General features: G+C 31.3%; 1 protein-coding gene across 2 annotated transcripts in view; it reads right to left on the minus strand.

Moving 5' to 3' along the window:
• Positions 1-23,554, minus strand: part of NCAM2 (neural cell adhesion molecule 2) — a 506,280-nt gene that overhangs the window by 70,297 nt on the left and 412,429 nt on the right. For both annotated transcript variants that reach the window (XM_079155716.1, XM_079155717.1), the window contains exons 13-14: positions 4,444-4,563; positions 1,113-1,234 (exon numbers count right to left, since the gene is read on the minus strand). In XM_079155716.1, the coding sequence (XP_079011842.1) occupies positions 1,113-1,234; positions 4,444-4,563 (242 nt within the window). The remainder of the gene's footprint in view (positions 1-1,112; positions 1,235-4,443; positions 4,564-23,554) is intronic.

The raw sequence follows: 23,554 nt of genomic DNA on the forward strand, positions 1-23,554 counted from the left end.
ACCAATGGTGCTTTAAAAAAGCTGTCTCAGTGTTGAGGGATGAAACCTTCATAGCAGAGTACACAACAAACACTTGGCTGCCCATCACTGCCAGCAGGAAATTTAGACGAAGAACTGTCATGTGAAGGGAATATTGATATTAAATTGAAAAGACTGAAATGAAATGTAAAAGTAGATATTGAAGTATGGCATTCACTTCAAATTCCACCTTTATCACTTTTCGAAAAGACATCATTACCCTATGTACATGTATGATTACACAAATGGTATGACTATATTGTACAAAACCATAGAAAAGAAATGATGTACCCAATTTGTGTACAATGAATCAAAATGCAGTCTGTAAAAATTAAAAAAAAAAATCTACATGTTTAAATTTAGAAGAGCAATATTATAATTTAGAATATTGTGGATCATAGGAAAATATTGACATTTTTTCCAGATGCCATTAAGAAGCACACTTTATAACCCATAAGTGGCCTTTGGTACCATTTTCAGTCAAAGAGGAAAAGTTCACAGTAAAGCTTGTTTTTCAGCACTCCACAGTCAGCAGACATCACTCTAGGTCTCCCATGTCTGTCAATAGAACTCAAGCCGCTCTGACCTTCACTTACTAGCGAGTGTTAATTAAATTTGAGGAAAACAATTCCCTTTTCCTAAAGTTTACCGTGCTAAATGTTAAGGACAAAGGAATCTGATTGTCTGATTACAATAACTTATTCTGAGGTGGGATTTGCTAATAATTCTACCTAAAATATAAATAATGGACAAGAGGACACCACCCAAAGTTGCAACTATCAAGTGGAATTGGAAGTTAAAATATACTACAAAACTTGTCAGAAAAATAAGGAAAATGGTACTTTCTTTCTGACATGTTGTCAGTTCGTATTTCACAACAAGAATTAGAATATGCAATCTAGGAGATTACTTTGGAGCTCCATGTTTATATTTCACCAAGGAGGGAAAAGTAACAATTTATAATGATGATGTTCAGGAATGAAAAATTAGCACTTATCATTGTAATTTAATATACATTCTTTCCTGATCTATGACGTTAGTGTGACTCAGTACAATTTGAAACATCTGATACAAAATAATAATAAGGTACTTACACTTCTGTATTTCACAATGTATTCCAAAATAGGGGCCCCTCCATCATCCTGCTTGGTGATGCTGAGTTTAAAACTCTTCCCACTGCTTGGCTGGCCATGTATGGATGGAGGACTTGGTTCACCTAGATACACAATACAACATTTCTTCATTTGCACACATGCCACATACCTAGAGAAACTGCATTTTAATAAAACGAATGCAGTCATATTTTCAAATATATACTGGATTTTGCACTTAATATTTGCTCTTGGTTGTGATGTGACCTTTGGTCTGATTTACTTATCCAAGAACCTTCAACATTCAGAAATCTGGAATTAGCATGACAAAATCTTGACAGAACATATTATTTATATTGATGTGCAAATGCTGGAGGACAGTATTGCATTATTTAAATGTACAACTTTATTTCTCTTCTTATTAATACTATGCAATACTATGTAATTCGTTAATGTAAATTTACATTATAAAATTAGTTATCTACTTTCATCAGCATTGTAATTCCTAAATGTAAATTTGAACCAAGTTTGTGGTTTCCAATTTTTTGGAGTATCTTTTTCAGTATTGTACTTTTTCTAGCTTCATCAATATACTTGCCTTTGATACTACTCTTTGCATACACTTGGCATAACAAGTTACCTTTATTTCTAATGTGATGTTTCTAACCTTTAGCAAATAAGTGACTTCTTTTAGAAAAGGTTAGGTCATAGCTGGGCATGGTTACTCACAACTGTAATCCCAGCAATTTGGGAGGCTGAGAGTGGATAGCAAGTTCAAGGCCATCCTCAGCAACTTAGCGAGGTTTAAGCAACTAGCAATTTAGCAATGCTCTGCCTCAAAATAAAAAATACAAAGGGCCGAGAATCAGCTCAGTACCCTGGGTTCAATCCCCAGTGCCAAAAATAAACAACAACAACAAAAATAGAAGGAAAAAAGATAGGTCATTAAAGAAATATCACAACCAGATATGTTGGCATGTTGGCCTGGAAATAAGTAGTAAAATACCTACGTGTATTATAGGTATATTGCAATAGAATTGAGGAATTTCAGAATAAATTTCCCAAAAGTTAACTAAATTAGCAGGTAGGAATAATGACACAACATAATTTATATGCAAGAAATAGAATATTTTGACTAAATGAATTGAAAGACCTGTAAAGACAAGTGCAATAATTTATTAAAAGTAGTTTTGTGGGGAAATCAAAATTTTATGAAATGAATTTTAAATTTCAGGTTGTTTAGTATAATTTCTAAATTGGAATTAAGAATTTTCACTTTGTATAGTATAAATTCATTTAATAGAATTATTATAATAATTTTAATAATAGCATCTGGAATAGTTACAAAGCAGAAACTACCTTTTCAGAAGTGACTATTTTAGATATTATTTTAAAAATTGATGCATACATTTAACCTTTTAAATAGAGCAAATTTGTGATTTCATTTCAATTGATACTTCCTTTGAAAAATAAAATTCAGAACAAATGTAATATTGGTTGTATTGGAAACAAATACACTAATTTGTTTTTTGTTTGTGATTATAATAGAATATTCATGCAAAAATAATATCAATCAGTAACAGTATATAGCTTTGGCATATTTAAGTATTTTCATTTATTTTTTCATTTGAACTTCAAAAGTTTCTGAGAAGCAGTTAAATATGTATTGATTTTTAAAAAATCCAATGTTCTAACTTTCAAATTATTCATAGTATTTGGGAGAGATTGGCAATTCAACAACAAAATACAAGTTTTATAATTTAAAAGGGAGAGAGAAAAATACAAAAATATTTGGAAGGTAGTGATTCATGGTTTTAACATTCAGGCAAGTGTTTTACGGCCAAACAAAATGTACCTGCCTGAATGTAGGAGGAAAAATTAAAATTGGAGAGGTTATCCGGAGTTCATTGGAAGAGATCATGTCTTGATTGTGGACTGATTTACAGTGACCCTGGGTTTCACTAGAAGTAAAGAAATCAAAACAGACTGCAGAGTTTTATAGAGAAAGGAAACTATCCTTTAACCTTCAGATGGAGAGGGCTTTGGGGCACCAGTGGAGGAGGGATGAGGGAGGGGGCAGGGAAAGCTTTGTCTGCAGGGAAGGTAGGAAGGTGGGACGTTGAACCAATTTAAAAAGAAAAATAACAGATGGATTCGGGTAATAGATAGGAGGTAGGATTAGGAGTAGAGATGTATGTGCTGGGAGTCATTTTAGTGAGAAAACAATAAGCTATTAAAAAGAAATGATTACAAGACCCGTGTGACTCTACAAAATATACAACAAGAAGAATGAGAAGTTGTACTCCATTTATGTATGATGTGTCAAAGTGCATTTTAATGACAAGTATAACAAATTAGAACAATTAAAAATTTTTCAAAATATTTTATTACATTTACATATAAAATATTTTATTACACTTATTTTCCAAACTGTTAAAACATAATGTGACATTCATGAAAAAAAGGAAGGAAGAAAGAAATGAAGGATGAAAGGAAAGAAGGAAGGAAGGAAGGAAGGAAGGAAGGAAGGAAGGAAGGAAGGAAGGAAGGAAGGAAGGAAGGAAGGAAAGAAGGAAGGAAGGAAGAAAGGAAGGAAGGAAGAAAATAGCACTGTGGATGGAGGGAAGGAAATTCACCTGATAGATTTTATGAGAATCAATAGAAAATTCTTATTCAAAGTTAAGATAAGAATATATCAAAAAAAATTAAGGGTAAAAATTTATTTAGGCCAATTTGGCTGTCCTAATATACGTCTAAAATAAGGAGGTGTATGCATTTATTTTATAAAAGCGTTTGTTTTGCCATGTTTAATAAGGTTTCTCATATAACTTCACATAAACTAAATTGATCTATAATACTTCAAAACAGGATAGTTATGATGAAAAGGTTTCAGTAGTTATTTTTCTCTTGTTACTTTGGTAACTGATTAACTTAATGCTTCCTTTTTCTAACACTTAAGATCTACATAATTTGTGGGATAAAAGCAGTAGTCATGCCTCAACAAAAGAACAGAATATTGGATATGTTAAATCAACATTTCCCACTATCTCACATAATAAAGTCTGAATTCTAAAATCCAATTAGTCAGTCTATGAATAGAAAATTTCCTGATAATGAATTTTAGGTTGTGTATTTCATTGCTCCTTTTCTTTTTGCCTACATTTAAACAAAGTTATATTTATAACACAGAGATGCCACCATCTTTAGAAATGACTTAAACAGAGGCATAATTTTTTTCCCAAAGTGTTAAAACATCTTCCTGTATTTAAAGAGCCCGCTGAAATTGCAAATGAGGAAAATGGCAACAGAGGGCAAAAGAGAGATGATTACTTACGAACTGGCAATGTCTGGAAGATTTCTATTTTACTGTAATCCCCTTGACCTTTTCCATTTACAGCTGCAACCCTGATTTCATAAGTTGTATTTGGTTCCAGGTTGCTCAAAACAACCATTGCTGGAAGAAAAGGAAAAAAAAAAAAAAAAAAAATATATATATATATACAAATATATATATACCTATGTTCAATGCATTTCAATAAGGAAAACAGATCAGCTTATTACAATGCTGAATGAATAATTTCACTGTAGAGCTTTCTATGAACTACCTGAAAAAATAAGAAAGTCATATTAGAAGACAATAATTCACAAAGTTCTCCTCTTCACTTCTATTTTAGCTTTCTGATCCCAAGCAATTAACATTAGAAGAAAAAATTAAGTTCCTTTTTGTGATATATACTCTCAGAAAATAAAAAATAGAGCTGCCACACTACCCCACCAGCCCTAGATTCAACATGACACAAATAAAGAGGAAGAATCTGCAAAGACCAAGTGAAGTAAAGGTGATTTAATAGATAATGTTGAATGCAACTGTGGATTTCAAAATATTACACCTTCACAGGTTCCTCTGATGGAGCTCACAAAATTATATAGATGTCCGTATCTTTAATAGTTTTTGCTAGGGAGCAAAAATTTTATGAGTGTAAGTGGACATGTCTTGTTGACAATCAAAAGGAAGTCATGTCTGCTTTACACAATAGAATTGTCAAATGATCAATTCATAATAGAAGATATGATTCATCACAAAATAAAATATTGAATTATAATTAATCAGTACTGTAATTTCAAGGCTATTGTTTTTTTTTAAACTTTGGGTGAAGATGATTTACATTTCACAAAATACCAAAATAATAATATATTTTTCTGATGATTACATTATCATTTATATTCACTAGAAGACATTTCGTTTTACAATGTATGAGGACATTTAATAAATTTGTTTTGATACTTCTTTCTGTTGCATTATTTCCCCCAATATTCCTTATCACTGTGTCTGTTTAGTTTTTCGTATTCATAATTACTAAATCTTTACTGAAGTATTCATTAAAATCTAGAAAAGATAATTTGCTGAATGTACAGTGGAGATCTTTTCTTCATCTAAAATACAGAATTGAAATATGTAAATTATTTTATATTCAGTTAAATATTACTAAAAGCAGAGTCTATGTTTCAACCGTAAATGATTTTTAATTTGTTTCATATTAAACAATATACATATTTAAGGAGCACTGTATTTTATTTTGACACGTGTCTACACTGGTTAGTGTTCAATATAGATAAGAATATCTATAGCCTCAAATATTAAACATTATTTGTGGCAAAAATATTTGAACTCCCTTCTTCCAGTTTTAACCAAATTTTATTTAATCACATACAGATGATCTAAAATTGGCAGGAAGGATAAATTTCCCACTGAAAAATTCAGGTCTGTGTTTCTCAATGTCTTTAACTTACAAGGAAACTGAAACTTCTCTTGAGATTGAACCACCTGAGAAAGCCGCAGATTATAACACAAAATATCACTGAAGGAAGAGCAATTGGAAAAATCTGATTATCCCAGATGTTCAGGTGGGTGGAAGCTGCAAGGATAAATGGGAAAATAATGGCTTGAACACAATGATTCTTATAAACTCTTTCAGGAAACCCAACTCCAGTTTGTGATCAGGAATCAATTAATATATAATATGAGTTCCAGAAAAATAAAATGTAGTTATAGTGGAGAGAAGGTGATTGCATGCATGGATCTTGTTATATAAATTATGAAAAACAAGAAAGAATCTAAGTCAGATTTTGTATCCTAAATGCTATGAAGTTGGAATTCTGACATTTATAGGGAAAGTTTCTGCTCAATGTCAGCATAACAAGGAATGCACAAGTAGCAGAGCTATCCCACTCATCGGTTTATACTCAACGGACTTATAATCAGCATACTACAGTGACACAGTCACATCAATGTTTATAGCAACTCAATTCACAATAACCAAACTATGGAACCAACCTAAATGTCCTTCAACAAAAGAATGAATAAAGAAAACGTGGTACATATACACAATGAACTATTATTCAGTCATAAAGAAGAATGAAATTATGGCATTTGCAAGTACATGGATGGAGCTGTAGAATATTATGCTAAGTTAAATAATCCAATCCCCTCAAAACCAAAGGCCTAAAGTTTTCTCTAATATGCAGATGTTAATTGGGGTGGTAAGGAAGAATAGAGGAACTTGGAATTATGCATAGGGGAAAGAAGGGAGGGGAGGGATATGGGGTAGGAAAGATAGGAGGATGAATTGGACATTATTACCCTATGTTCATATATGACTACATGATCAGTGTAACTCCTGTATATCCAGAAGAATGAGCAGTTATACTCCATTTACGTAGGATGTATAAAATGCATTCTACTGTCATATATAACTAATTAGAGCAAAATAAAAAAGGTAAATTTTATTTTATCAATATAATTAATAAATAAGTATAAATAAAATTAAAAGTAAGTTGAATAACATGCTATTCTGCAAAGATCAAAATTTTACAAGAATATGTTTATTCCTCAAGGCATAAAACAAAAAATATTCCTCTGGATAATCGGTGTGACATCACCGAGCTGTCAGTGTTCAATGGTACTCATCTTTGATCCAGAGAAGCATGACTTGATGTAGCATGGACATATTAAAGAGAAGACTCCAGGATCTCTCTGACTGCAGGGACTTTTGAAGTAAAACACAATAGTGATGCATGTTTTGACCTCTTGAAAGAAGTCATGGGGCTTTGGGCCTGGTCTCATTAGTGACTGAATTCAATCAACTCATGGCCAGGTTGGTCTGTCAATATTTAAATAAACTTATATTAAGTGTCATAGAAACAAGGGAATAAAACCAAATTTTTTTAAAAAAGTATAGAAAAAGTGATTTACAAATTATGAAATATCCACCACCATGTATCAATTACCTATGAAAATGGGAATATCTGTAGTCTGTGAGATAATATAACATAATAGGTAGTACCAAAGTTACTAATGTTTGACTATATGTCTAATGACTAAAAACTATGTATAACTGGTAAATATGGTCCTAGTAGTATTCACTTAAAGTATTAATCAACATTTACATGTACGATCTACAGAGTCTTTGCTACATAAGAATATATGAGAGATTACTATAGATATAACAATATCGATATGTCAAGTTTCTCCAGATTTCCATAATGTGAAGTTGTAGTTGTAATCATCATTGTAAGGGCATGTAATCAATCATTTCATGGCTATATTGATCAGGGCAATTAGAGATGTTCATATTCAATGATTTGCCTTGAAAGCAATTCAACTAGAAAATAACAGAATTTGAAGCAAACAATTTTAATTGCAAATAAAATTCCTTATAAATCAGAAGTGTGGATATCACATACTAGGTGTGGTCTTTTCATCACTTTAAGCTAAAAATTGAAAATAACAGATTCATCAAAGTATCAGGATAGATTTAGTCTGAGAATATTCAACTTTGGTATTTCCTTCAATGATAAAAACACCCACCCCCCAAAAAAGCAATTTCACATTTTAATTGAATTATCTGTCTATTTCTGGCAAAAGTTCTTTCTGGCTGGCTGACTGGTCACATTCTCCTTTCTCAAACATTTCACAGTGGCTATGACAGCCTTGAGTGTCCCACTACGGCTTCCAGGGAAACTACTTATTTACTCTCATAATCATAGCAGAGTGAATTTGAACTTTTCCTCACATTCTGTTCTCCACAACAAGGTTCCCCTGTTACTAAGTTTCATATCAAAGCAATTTGCAGGAGAGCAGAACAAACCTGTTATTACAGCAGTGGGGTAAAACACTTAACGTTAAGCTGAAGGAGGGGAGGACCTACAGATGATTATAGGAGAGAGGTTTGAAAGTAAACCTCTTGATGCAAATTTTACAAAGATCATGGGCAAGGAGTCAGTTTGTTTTTGACTTCTGAGTATAAAGATGTTGATATAAAAGCCCTTATCTGACGCTTATTAACAGTCTGTGAAAATAAAGATTATTGTGTGAAATAAAAAGAACTCCATAAATGGTCTAAATTAAAGAGAAGACAAGGAAAAGATTCCAGGGAGGCCAACCTGGAACTGCAATTTGACTTGACTTTCTTAAATAAGAGGATATATACATTAAATCATCCCTAATTTATTGGCGTATTACCAAACATAGGCTTTCTGAACACCAAGCTAGGGCCTGAAAGCAAACCACCACTTGAAATACAAAAGACCATGTACTCTATAATAGATTCTTGCCTCAAATTACCAAGCTTGTTAAGGGAACACTTTCTTTTCCATACAACAGCACAACAGAACTACAAACTGAGGTGAGGTGTGGGATGGGCTCGTTCCCTATAATTTATTAGAAATTCAAACTCAGAAATTAGGTAGAAGTAGAACTAGATTATAAAATAGTAAAAGTTCTTTAAGGACAAACTATAATACACATTATAGCTATATTAAGTTAGCATGATTTAGAAATCATAATGCAAATCTTCTGAAATTTATAAACAATCACTAGATTTCATTGTTATGGCACAGGACTGAACTCTACAAAGAACCTAGTTTTTCACACTAATTTAATATTTTTCTTTGATTTATATATAACTGAGTTTCATAAATAACCTTTGGGGGTAAGTAAAAAATGTATATAAGTAATGATATTTAAACTGGGAAATGACAGCAAAACATAAACTATTACACTGTTTTTCCAGGCATGGAAATGACACAGGAGAGCTAAAAAGAAATGCTATTCTTTTAAAAGGAATTTGGACTTTATAACAGGGAGCTAATCAAAATAAGTTTCTGTTTGTTTAGATAATATGTTATAAATATCTTCCCTTTGTGAAGTGAAGCAGAGTCTAATAAACATTTATTTACAAACCTTGGAGCAAAAGAAATTACTTATATGGTAACTAATTAGGCTGAGCAAAATTCTAAAGTGATATTAAATTTATTACTTTTCTTTTCCAAGTCTTAAATCCTGGATCACTCCATGGGGATTTCACACCATTCAATGTAAGCAGATAAGGTCTCCCTCAAGGTCAAACTGCTATATCATTCACCTAAAATGGAACTGTTCCTGTTGCTGGAAACTATGAAACAATTCTGAGCTATGAGAAATCACAAAGCATAAGTAGGATAGAAATGATCATTTGAAATTACAATTGCTGGAAATTTCAGACAGATCTGAAAACTCAGTGAAGTAAAGTTTCCCAGGGAAGACTCAGTCTTTTCTCCAATAAAATCAAGGAAATACAGTTTTTAATTTTTTATTCTTAATTTGAAGAAAATGTCACTTTCTGAAAGAAAGTGCAACAGTCTTAAATAATAATAAAAGTACTTTTTACTGTTTCTATCCATAGTGTTGAATGTTTTAATACTTTGATTCCAGTTACACATGAAAAAAAATGACTTCAGGAATAATCCATTCGTACAGAAAATGTTTAAGATTTCTTTAAGGTTTTATGTATGTAATTGTCTCTGTTCAATAATTTTTCATTTACTTTAGGGATGTAAATTTTCATTTTTGCACAAATTATACTGCATTTCAAATTTCCAGTGGTTTTATACATAAGAATATGATTCTTCCTTTTTAAAAGCAATTTTGAGACTTGTATGAATCATAATATATAATGTTTATGGTTAAAAACTATTGATATAAATAGCCTTTCTTGATATATCCTTCATTATAAATAAATTATGTAAGTATATATGTTGATAAATAATAGAAATAAATTAATAACTTTGCTATTTTTGTGAGGCTTTTATAAAAAATTTGCTGATGACACTAAAATGATGGTTTAGCACTTCTAAATTTCCAGTACTTACTGTACTGCTTTTTATGATTCTTTTCTATTACAAGTATGCGTAAAATAAATAATTTAACAACTGGGTTTTAATTAAGGTGACATTTTTATATGAAGCACATATTATTTCTTGAAGTAGAATACCTCTCGTTGAAATCATGTCTATGAAAAGTATGACTTAAAAACACTTTAATCAAGCCAAATATGTTTTGTAAAGATCATACATTGAGACTTTTTTCATTTCTCATGGGATATTTCTTAGTGTATATAACATTGTGTTTAATCAGGAACAGTTAAGTTGATAAATTTTTTCAGGCTCTTGTATGTATGTAGTATATGGTCGAATACTTACTAAACATTTCCTTTCATAGTCTAAAACAGTAGGTTCTTAAAATTGCTTAGACATTTGTTGATGATTGACTACAACTAGAAAATGACTTTTCACTCACGTATCATGAAACCCTTTTTCAGTGACAAGTTGACTTCTTGTTTGGCAGATGGGCACATCTAATTTAAGCATTCATAATACAATGTTCCTTTTCTCTTTTGTGCCTATAAAAGTTCTGAACATACTTTTAGCTGTTAAACTTCCTAAAAACTTCTATGCATCACTTTTTCTCAGTTATTGATCATATCCTATGATTGCATTAGGCTATTCATTGAGAAGCTTTTTAGTATAAAGATCATATGAAGATATGAATTGTATGTGAATACTGTTGCCAGCTTTCATGTAGTCTATGCACTTTAAATGTAAAATATTAATTCAATAAAGATTTTTTGAATCTGCCAAGTGAAACCCTGATCTTAAAGAAACTGGCCAAAGGGCACATTTGTTAAAACTGTTAACTATTATCACTCATTCACTTTACTATTTTGCTGCTGAACATTTTCAAGCACATTTTACTTCTTTAAGTAAAACTAACTTGGGGGGAAGAAAACCCACCATTTAAATCTCATTTCAAAGTGCTTCTTTTTATTGAAGTATATTAATTATGTAGAACGTTCAATTCCATTGTGGCATATTCATACATACACAAAATGATAATTTGATCAATTTCATCCTTCAGTACCTTTTACACCCTATTTCCCTCCCTTTCCCTGATTCCCTTCTACTACCTGATGGTCTCTCTTCTGTTTTCATAGTGTCCATTTTTTTTAACTCCTTCTATATTTCCACATATGATAGAACACATAAAAATATTCTCTAAGTTTGGCTTTCACTCAAAATTATAGTTTCCAGTTCCATCCATTTTTCCAGCAAAGGACATAATTTCATTCTCCTTTGTGGCCAAACAAACCTCCCATGAGTTATGTACCACATTTTCTTTATATATTCATCTGCTGATGGACACTTAAGCTAATTCCATAACTTGGTTATTGTGAATTGTGCTGCTATAAAAATAGGTATTCATGTATCTTTAAAATATGCTGCCTTGAATTCTTAAGGATAAATACTAAGGAGTAGTAGAGCTAGATCATATGGTAGTTTCATTCCTAGTCTTCTGAGGTTCCTCCATACTCAGTTCCATATTGGTTGTACAAATGCACAATCCCAGGAACAGTGTATGAATTCTTATTTTCTGAATCCTACCCAGTATTCATTGTTATTTGCATTCTTCATGATAGTCATTCTAATTGGAGTTAAGATGAAATCTCAATATAGTTTTGATTTGCATTTTCTTGACAGTCACATATATAGAATATATTTTATATAATTGTTGGGCACTTATACTTCTTTTGAGATGTTTCTGTTAAGTCCATTTGTCTATTCATTGATTGGGTTGTTTTAATAAGGCTGATTTTGAGTTATTTATATGTTCTAGATATTAATTCTTTGTTGGAATGGTAGCTGGCAAAGATTTTCTCTCATTCCATAAATTGTTTCTTTACTCTGTTAACTTTTCCCTTTGCTGTAAAGAGTCATTTAAATTTTGCACCATCTTATTTATTGATTCTCTAATTTCCATACCTCCACAGATCCTACTCAGGAGGTCTTTCTTTGGATCTCTGTATTGAAGTGCACGCCTTATTTTTTCTTCAGTGATTGCAAGTATCTCATCTTATACTTAGGTCTTTGATTCATTTTGAGTTGATTTTTGTGCAGTATGTGAGATAGGGATGTAGTTTTATTCTTCTTCATTTAAATATCCAGTTTGCCTAAGATCACTTGTTAAAGAGGTTGTCTCTTTTTTTTTCTATGACGTATGTTTTCAAAACCTTTGTCAAGAATCTGATCATCTGAAGTATTTGGCCTTGTCTCTGTGTCTCCTATTCCATGTGTCTTCTATGTGTTTGTTTACATGCCAGTAGCATGCTGTTTTTGTTATTATGACTCTAGTATAATGTGATGCCTCTTAAGATAACTTTGGCTATTCTGGTTCTTTTCTTCCACATAAATTTTAGATTTTTTTTTCCTTCTAGTTCTGAGAAGAATATCATTGGTGTTTTGAGGAGAATAGCATTAAATCTGTAGATCACTTTTGAAAGAAAGTGGATTTTAAAGATGATCAATTCTGTCTATTCATGAACAAGAGAAGACTTTTCAGTTTTGGGTGTCTTTAATTTCTTTTACTTATTTTTCAAAACAGTCTCTAACGATCACCTGGATTTCAGTGATGACTATTGTAATACACCCCTTTTCAGATTCAATTTTATTAATTTGGGCTTTTTTGCCTTTTATTACTTAGTTGTGTTTATCAACTTTGTTTATCTTTTAAAGTAATTAACTCTGTTTCATGAATTCTTAGTATTGTTCTTTTATTCTGTATTGTATTAGGTTCAGCTCTCTTCTTTTACTTTTCTTTCCTTGTCCTGGTTTGAGATGCATAGTAAGGTTATTTATTTGGGATCTTCCTCATTTTTTTTTAAATGTAGGTTCTCATGGATATAAACTTGTCTTTAAAAATGTTTTTACTTTGTCCAAGAAATTCAAACATGTCATATTTATATTCTCATTTGATGACAATAATTACTCAATTTCCCTCTGATTTCTCTGATTGACTACTCATCATTCAAAAGAATATTGTTCAATTCCAAGGTTTTTAGATAGTTTTTGTACATTTCTCATGTTCTTTACTTGTAAATTTATCCCATTATGATCTAATGAGACAAAAAATTATTTCAACTTTTTGTTTTTGCTAGGACTTGCTTTGGGGCCTGATATGTGATCTATTTTGGAGAAAGTCCCATGAGCAACTAAAAAGAAAATAAATTCAACTCTTTTTAGATGAAATAGTCTGTAGATGTCTCTTGAGTTCATTTGGTCAATATATTTTTAACTCTGTAATACTTGTTGATTTGGTATCTGGAGGACTTGGTAGGGAGAGAGGTATATTGAAATTACCTGTTGCTATTTTATTGGGGTCAATCTGAAGCCTTTGTGTAGCATTATTTATTTTATGAAATGAGGTATATCAAAGTTCAGGGCAAAAGTATTTACAATTTTGTATCTTGTATTTTGCCTTTTCCAGAATGGGGTGACCTTCTGAGTCTCTTCTGACTAATTTTTCTTGAAGTCTGCTTTTTAGGATGTAACATTAGCTACTCTTGTTTTTTTTTTTTTTGTTGTTCTAATTAGTTATCTATGACAACAGAATGTATTTATGCACTTTGATATGTCATACATAAATGGGTTATAATTTCTCATTTTTCTGATTGTACATGTTGTAGAATTACATCGTTTATGCAATCATATATGTACATAAGGTAATAATGTCTGTTTCATTTTGACAGTAGCTGCTCTCACTTGCTTTTATATTTCATTTGCATGTAATATTATTTTTTATACTGTAATTTTCATTTTATTAATGTCTTTTTCAATGATGCTGTTTCTTTCAGGAAACATAGAATTTTATATTTTTCAAAAGTTCAATATGCTAATCTGTACCTTTTATTTGGAGAATTGAGACTCTTTACACTGTCATTACATTACTGTCATTTGCTTTATTTCTAAAATATGATTCCATACTAAATCTCATTTACTTACCTACTTTTCAAATGAGTTTTATTATTTCCAGAGTTTTCTTTATTGTTTTCATCTTCTTCTCTTTGTTTAATTCCTTCAAGTATCTTCTGCAGTGCTGGCATAAGGGTCATGACTTTGTAATTTAGTTTATGTTTATTTTGGAAGGTTTTTATTTTTCCTTCATTTCTGAAGGACATTTGCTGGATGTAGTAATCTATGTTTGCAGCAATTTTCTTCCAGAACTTAAAATAAATCCTCCAAGCCCTCTGGGTCTTTAGGATTTCTACTAATAAGTGCTATTATTCTGAATTTCTAAGTGACTTGGGTTTTCTCTCGTGCAGATTTTCAAATTTTTTCCATGTTTGGTATTTTTGGCATTTTAACTATAATGTGTGGTGAACATAATTCTTTTGGTCTTGTCTATTTGGGGTTTGAAATGTCTCCAGTACTTGAATATTCATCGCATTACCAAGGTTTAGTTAAGTTTCTCCTATTCCTTTATAGGGGAAATGGTTATTATTACTATCAGCCTGTATGTCTGCTCCTTCCTTAATTTCTATGAGCCTTAATTTGATCATTAAATTTTGTGCCAGAGTATTCATATATTTTTATCAATCACAGTTTATTAGTTTTTTCCTTCGTTAGGGAAATTTTATTTTCTACTTGAGCTAGTCTACTGGAGAGACTACCAACAAAATTTTTATTTGACTTACTGTGCCCTTTATTTCCAAAATTTGTGTTTTTTTTTTTTTGTTGTTGTTGTTGTTGTTTATTTCAGAATCTCTCTTTATTGAAATGTTTATATCCTACATTTACTCTTTAGTTTCCTTCCTTAGTTCTTTTTTAATTCATGGATCATTTTAACAGCCAGCAGTTATAATTATTTTTCTAGCATTTCCTTCTCTTCAATATTCATGGATTCAGTTTCTGGGAGTTATTTATTTTTGGAGGTTTCTTATTACCATATTACTCACATTTCCTACAACTCCATGTTGACATTTTTATCTGATAGGATGTCTACCTCTTTTACTGTTTTGTGAGATTCCATCTCAAAGGAAAAGTTAAAAATTAAATGGGAATTCAAACTGCAGAGCCAAAGATTAATGTGCAAGGAGATATGCTACATTGTGATAGCTTTTGTCCTCTTATGTTGAAAGGAGCAATGCAACTCTCTTCTTTCTCTTCTATAAATGTGCTATTTCCATTCATGAAGGCTCTGACCTCATCACCTAATCATAGCCCAAATACCCCACCTACAAATATTATAATTTTGAGTATTAAATTTCAACATAATAATTTTGGGGGAACACAAAATTTCAATGTGTCAATTTTCTTCTAGTAGTTTTATGGTTTTATGGATTTAAGTCTTTAATGGACTTTGCATTTATATTTACACAAAATGTGAGGTATATTTAAAAAAAAGTATTCAAGTTCTCAGGGAATACAATGTCCTCCTTGGAATATTTTATTTAATTTTGTTTTTATGAATTCTCATTAGACTAAACAATGTAAATGCATGCTGATGATCTTAACTAGAATTCTATAATGGAAGCAATTCAGTGATTTTCCTTATAGTTCATAGGAGCACACTATAAGCATAGTTAAAATGCAAGATGGGAGACTCAGAACAATGTCAGATCAGACTGATTAATAAGAGACCTGAATCTTAGGCCTCTTGTTGAAAAGACGCACTTATCAGCTATTCTGCCCATTGTACATTTTGGAAAATTTATTCTGTCATTTTAAAGTGTTGAATAAATCAGTTTCATATATTCCATTGAAAATTCTCAATCATATTTCCAAAGAATGAAGAATGAACCATTCTTGCTCTATAATTTATATTCATTACTGTAGAACTTATCAAATCACACAAGAACTCCCCTTACAAATATTGTTAGAATATAAGGTTCAGAATCAGTGCATCAATGCAAAATTGGGCATGGGTGTGTTTTGTGTGTGTGTGTGTGTGTGTGTATTTTAGTATTTATAAAAAAGCATTCATCTTTAATTTTAATGAAAGAAGAATATTACTTTAGAAAATATAATACTTATGTTTCTTTCTATAAATCATATATCTCTATAACTAGTGAAGACATCTCCAATAGTTCTAATAAATTTCTTGTTATTTTTAAATAAAAATCTGTACACATAAATACATTACTCTTTCTAGATATTTAGAAATATGTAAGTTCTCTTCTACTTCCTGTTGCTTAATACAGGTTTATTTAATTTTCAGTCTAAATTCAATTGTTTCAACTGAATTAATATAAATGGTTACCAAGATTTACAAACCCCTAAAAATTGAAAAAATATTTGCAAATAATAGTTCAAACATTTTATGAATATATTATACTGTATGTTCAAATGGTTATTTTGAAAGGTTATAATTGATTTGGACAATGAACATTTTAAGATATGTCCAGAGAATTCAAGATATGAGGATGATAATTCAGTATTAAACATCTGTGGGCATAGTTTGTTTTTTTTTTTGAACCCTTCACACAAACTGAAGACACTTGTTTGAATAATGACACTGAGACTCCTCCTGAAGTTTGAAATGTCACCTGAACCTTATGCTTTAATGCTCAGATAATTAATGTCCATAAATTAGAGTTCCAATGGATTGGATACAAAAATTTGTGACCAAAAATGGGAAATAGTGAAACAATCCAATTTCAGTAACTTTTGGTTTGGAAGAGCCTGGCTATATTCAGTTATCAAATAGTAAAAATAAAATAAGAATTTTTCTTGAAAGGAAATTATATTCTCTTTAAAGATACATTGAATGAGTAGAAAACTATGTGAAATTTGGTTCAGGAAATCATGCGATTTAATTGGTTGTACAAATTTATAATGCTATGTGTAAAAAGAATTAAAATCTTCTCTTTTGAAATCCACTTGTGTTTAGTAAATTTTAATAAAATGCAAAGGAGAATGAATTACTAATCCTAATTGCTATCCTTAGGCAAATTTGTGATAATTTTTCCATGTATCTAGAGAAGCAAAATGTGCATTCGGTCTATAAAAATGCAAATTATGGTACTAACCACCTGCTTTATTAGAAGGACAAGTGCAACCTGGTTTGTTATATAATTCCTTTCCTATTTATTAAGAAATTTGAATACTTGATATCTGCTATATCTGCTACAAAACCACAGAGAAGGTGTTTTCTCTTTAATCATTTGCTGTTTTTAAGGCTGCTAACATTTAAGTGATTGAAGAGGCTAAAACTTATAGTAATCAGATTGATTTCTATAACAAAACTTTTGAGACTATTTTGAAAATTCTGTAACTAAAGATCATAAAGAATAAATTTAATGAATTTTTTGTCGTTTGAAACAATAACAAATCAAGAGAGTTTAAAATACAATTTTAAAATGTAATACTTATTCTTTTGAACACAATCATACATGAACTTCATGGCAGATGTTCTTAGTTAATAGCTGCACCTGTATGTAAGGTGGGGATAGTAACACCTGAAAGAATGAAACCATATTTCAAACTCATCAAGAAGAAAATTAAAAAAAAAAAACCCTATGGAATATTTATGTGATTTAAATTAACTATCACAAAATCAGAGAAAATAATTTTCTAATATTTATATACACATACAGATTACACTAAAGCAAGTTAACAAAAACAAATGATGGAGAAGGATTATTTTTCTCATGCTCTCTCTGCCACAGTGTATGGCAGACATGAGTTGTTTAATGAATGAAAGTGCATGAAAAACAATGAAAAAATGCCATCACATAAGTTTACTGATTAGCAATGATAATGTGTAGTTTTTGTGCATGCGTCTGAGTGTATGTGTGTATGTTTTCATAAAGTGAAACCAATAAATTTCTACAATGTGTGAAAAGGAATCCTAGGCATGGGAAATCATAACCTGCCTTTACAATACAGCTATTCAAAAAGACCATCCACAGGATGTTGGCTTATTGTCACTGTCCATATTTCAAGAATCAGAACATTCTCTCAGTAAACAAGCAAACAAAAAAGCAATAACCATAAATATTGCTTTATAAAGATTAATTTTAGAATATAAGAACACAAAAGCCAATTTCAGTATTTCAATAACTAGCAAAAAAGGGAATTTCACAGATACCATGGAAGCATTCATGTAGTTACAATAAGAAAGGCAATTTATATTAAATGCCACAGTAAACTAAGAGTTTTTAATCTCTACTAGCTCCATTTGCTTTTATAACATCATAATTTTGCTTCATGTAATAAAGAATTTGACAATGTCTATCTGAGTCACAAGATCACCTTTTATTAATACCAGTACTTGAAAATAACCTTACTGAGTATGCCGGAAAGGATTACTTCTAAGACTGGCAATACCTGTCCAGGAAATCAGTAGGACGTAAAGTTATCTCCATGGTCTACAAGGACTGCTGGACCTGTGTTTTGGCCATTGCTCTATTCATGCTTCATTCAGTTCTACCCCTTGATCATGCCATTACACCCTGAGTTGCCTTCCTGCTGACCTCTATCCAGGCCAGGTTTCTCCACAGTCGTGTGATCATGCCCTAACTTCTTTAATGGTTCGGCTCAAGTGTGACCTCCTCAGAGACTCCACCCTGACTACTACTTACTAAATTGCTTCCCACTCCCACCTCTGTTTACCCACCGTCTTCTTGCTCTGCTTGATTTCCCTTAATACTACATATTACTAGTTGATTTTTAAAAAGACATTTGATATATTAAATATTATTGTTATACATATTAAATGACTTTATCTGTCATTTATAAATATGTCTTCTTCTCTTCATTATCTCCGTAGTATTAAAACTCTTAGAATCTACCTTGACATGATGGATAATTTCAGAATTTTTGTTAAACAAATCAGTATATATAATTTCATTTTAAATAATCAAGTAGCGAGTCATTTTTTCTCATATATAAGTATACACACATCTGCATAGATGCAAGTATATATACATACACAAATGTGCCATATATGTACTACTATCTATATATACATAGCTACTACATATATTACATTGCTATATATAATGATATACATGATTATATATATGACACACGCAGGGTTTCTTAGTTCTTTTGCAGTTCCTATAATTGAATGCCAGAGATTGTGAAATTTTAAAGAATGATGGTTCTAAAAGTAAAAAGCTTCATTTGGCAAATTTTTATTTTTTATTTTGTTTTTGCTAATGGAGACTCTACAAAATCACTATGCAGTCTAGGGTATCACATGGTAAGACAGAGAAAACTTAGTTCAGGTCTCAACTCTTCTTATAAAGCCGTAAGTCTCTGGTTTTAATAACTTGCAGCAGAAAGAAAAAACAAAATAAAAAAATAAAATCCACAAGTTCATTGTATTCAGGGCTGACCCTTATGGTCTCATTTAATTTTAGTTATGCCTCAAAGGTCCCTTCTTCTATTATCATTATCAGATTAGGTTCCCAACTCTTAATAATTTAAATGGGGATAAATGCCAACATGTTTTGGCAGATCATTCTCTCTCTCTCTCTCTCTCTCTAATTAGAGTGCTGAGAACCAGCAAGGGGTCAGTTACACCATTTCTGATCCTGAAGGTTCATGGTGTCCATCCTTCCCTGTGAGAGAGAGAGACAGATATTCATATCACATCTCTCTCTATATATATCATATCCATATAGATATATATTCATATCATATCAGTTCAATTCATATCTATAAAGCAGATAAAGCAAAGGGATAAATAGTCCAAATTACATACCATAAGAGATAAAGTCCCTACTAAACTATTTCCTAAGATGAAGAAAGAGAAACATTCATTAATCTATTCTTAATTTGAGCATGACGAAATGGAAGAAACACAACATATATTTGTAGAATTAAGTGGGAACCACTAGTTAAAGCAGGCAGGTGAAGATATAGACTAAAGGATGAATAACTCCACCAAAAGATTGGGGCACAGGACAGTACTACCCTTAGCAGATCACATGCCTCTAGACCAAAATCCAAAGTTCTTACTATGTGTTCCTATGTCATAACAATAACCAGTTGGGAATGAAGACCTCTATCCAAGAGTTTCAAGTTGAAACAGCTTCACAGAACATAACCATTATGTGTGATGTGAGAAATACTCTTTCCATTTACATATCTAGGTTGTCAAAACTATGCTGATCACTCAAAACTCGTCCTATCACCAAAGAAAATTTCTTCCTTTCTTTAATGCTAGGTAAACCAATAGCAGTAGACATGCCACACAATGGCTGCTAATTCTTTTGGACTGAAGAGTGGGATAAAGATTGCCTTTATAGGAATACAAACTGCTATCTCTGTGTCACTACTGAGCATACTTATGTGTAGACTGGATTTTCTTTAACTTGGATAGGTGTAATGAAGTTTTATTCATATGCATTGGAGTTGGTTTTAAAGAGCTACTAACTACAAAATATAAATTCCCAGAAAAGTTTGTGGAATTCCTTTCTAGAAAGTAAAATAAAATTTCAAAAAATAAAATCATAAAGCTGTTTGGATGGTTTCATTAAATTTGACCTAGACATGGTAAAAATCTATAGGTATTTAGAAATAGTTAATAGCTGTTTAATTCTATTTGAAATCAAAATTAAGTTATTCATTCATGCATATCAAGTAATGTAGAAGATTCAAAGATCAGCACAACACAGCTCTCTGGTGTGTAGTTAAGATGTAGAGATGTGACTCCTCTTATTATATTAAGAGGCAAGGAGCTGATCAAATAGTAGCATAAGCAATACGTACTAAAAAGTTGCAAAGAAGGGCAGAGGTACACTACTAAAAATAATTCAATCACATAACATAAAAGCTAGAATTTATGTTGGACATTGAAAGGTGGATTTAAGTAGCATGGGAATAGGAATGGCATAAACTCAAGCACAGCTGTTAAGAAAGTAAATTGTATTTGGCATCTTAAGTGGACCAGCTTGGATGTGTCAAGTGATAGTGTAGAGTGGTTTGAGATAGGACAGAAAACAAAGGCTAAGATATGAAGACACATGAGCCACATGGATACATATATCTGAATGCATATGTATATGGAAATAGCACATCCATAGGTATGCATATATACACAATGCCATCAACCATTTTCTCATTGCAAGTAAGATAATTTGATTAAAGAAATGGAAAGTATTTTCTAGATAATCTTTATGTACCCCAATGGTTTGTTCTTGCACACACCTTGGAATACATATATCCTACTTTAGGTATTGCTCTTCTAGGTGGCTTTCTAACAAGGCAGAGACAAAACCAAATCAGTTGTAAGAAATCAATAATACAGTTACCAGACATTAATAGGTGTATAAATAAAGAATTCATGATATGGCAACAGTAAGAAAGGAAAAAGATATTATCTTTAAGATACACACATGAAGTAAAGGTGATATAAACTTCTCAAGGGTCACAGGACCCAGTATGATGTTTCTTCAACTCCTACCACACTCTTCCAAAGTCAGCATCTCTCCGCACTGTGACCTTGTTGCAGATCCTCAAATACAATGAGCCTCACCTTTTTGGTAATATTTTCTCTGACTTTCCACTCAGTTTTTCAAAACTGGCACTTTCTAATTAGAGTGCTGAGAACCAGCAAGGGGTCAGTTACACCATTTCTGATCCTGAAGGTTCATGGTGTCCATCCTTCCCTGTGATGGTACTGTATTGAAAAAGACACTAGAACCTTCCCAGTACTCAGTAAATAGTGGAAAGGTTCTATATGCCTTCTTAGCTTCTGAGTATATTTACATACTAAAATAGAGGAAATAATTAATGTTCATAGTAATTCTAAAAATCAAGTATCAAATAGTGTTTAAAGTATGTAGGCCATGATTTCAAAACTTTACATTTATAAAATTTAAATGTGTCTTCTAAAGTGCCCTAGCAATAAAATTCACTTGAAATAACCATCATATTCAACCCAAGGGATTCTTTACTGCAGTTAAGAAAGTGCATGCTAAATTCTATCAAATACAGGTATGCTCAATCTTAGTGTTCAGAAACCTGTGTATGAGATGAACATTTTTTTTTAAGTTTTGAGAACTTCGAATACTTTTATCTTCTTGTTGATTAAATTTCTCTCAAACACTCATGAAAATCTCTTCTCTCACTACTTATGAACATCTTTCCTACATAAATTATATAATTTCTACCTAATAATTTTCTGACCAATAAAATTATAAGCTGCATATAGAATTATGTATAAATATTTGGTTTCATTTTGAGATGTGGTGGGGAAGTATCTAACAAACAAGTAATTTTACTTGAAACTGTTATTTATCTTAAATTTCTTCTTAGGTCAGTGCATGTATATTTTGATCTACATAGTTTAAATTCATTAAGTGTGCAATTATATAAAATATTCTAATTCAGCTGAGTTTCTTTTTATGTGCCCAATGAAACCAGCCCAAAATATTCTTGTTTAGGATGTTAACATACAGAAACCTTTCCACTACATGCAAATCAAAACAAATTTTCTTTCACTGAAAATATAGAATTAGTGTGGATTATGTTTTTTCCTTTTCTTTGGAATTCATCAGTGTTTGTTGCACTTGCATTTAATATATGCAGATGATATTTTACAGTCAATTTCTCCTTTACTATATGAAATATAGTCATTTGGAAGTGATAGCCATTTTTCTTCAGGCACATTCATGTGAGAAATAGTAATCATAGAAGATATTCCTTATAGAAAATTTTTAAAAGCAGTGAAACTCATTAAGATTTTTAAATTTGCAGTGGTTTAACACTAAACACTGATTATTTTAAATTGTTTCTATAGTAGTGAAATTGAACAGTATGATAGAAGGAAATTCATTTTAACTGAAGCAACTGTAAACAACCTGGATTAAAAGAAAAACTGCAAGGTACACCTTGAACCATAACTTGTAATGATGCTTCAATAACTCTTAGCTATTTTGAAATGAAGGGAAATCCATAGTTTTTCTATAGAACAAACACCCCAAGTATCATGTAAAAAGGTTACTCTCACTGATTATTCAGAAATAAAAATCTAGACAAACCTCATGACAATATAGAGCCAAAGAGTTATGCTATGAAATTGTGTGTTACAGCATTTAAAAAATGTAATAGCAATAGTAGCAACATAGCTGAACATTGTAAAAGCTATCTATGCTAAGCCCAAGGACAACATCATTCTAAATGGAGAAAAACCAAAAGCATTATCTCTAAAAACTAGAACAAGACAGGGATACTCTCTTCACCACTTCTATTCAATGTAGTCCTTGAAACTCTAACCAGAGCAATTAGACAGACAAAATAAATTAAAGGGAATGAATAGAAAATGAAGAACTAACTCGAACTAC

Source organism: Sciurus vulgaris (assembly GCF_902686455.1).
Source record: "Sciurus vulgaris genome assembly, chromosome: 10".
Classification (NCBI taxonomy): domain Eukaryota; kingdom Metazoa; phylum Chordata; class Mammalia; order Rodentia; family Sciuridae; genus Sciurus; species Sciurus vulgaris.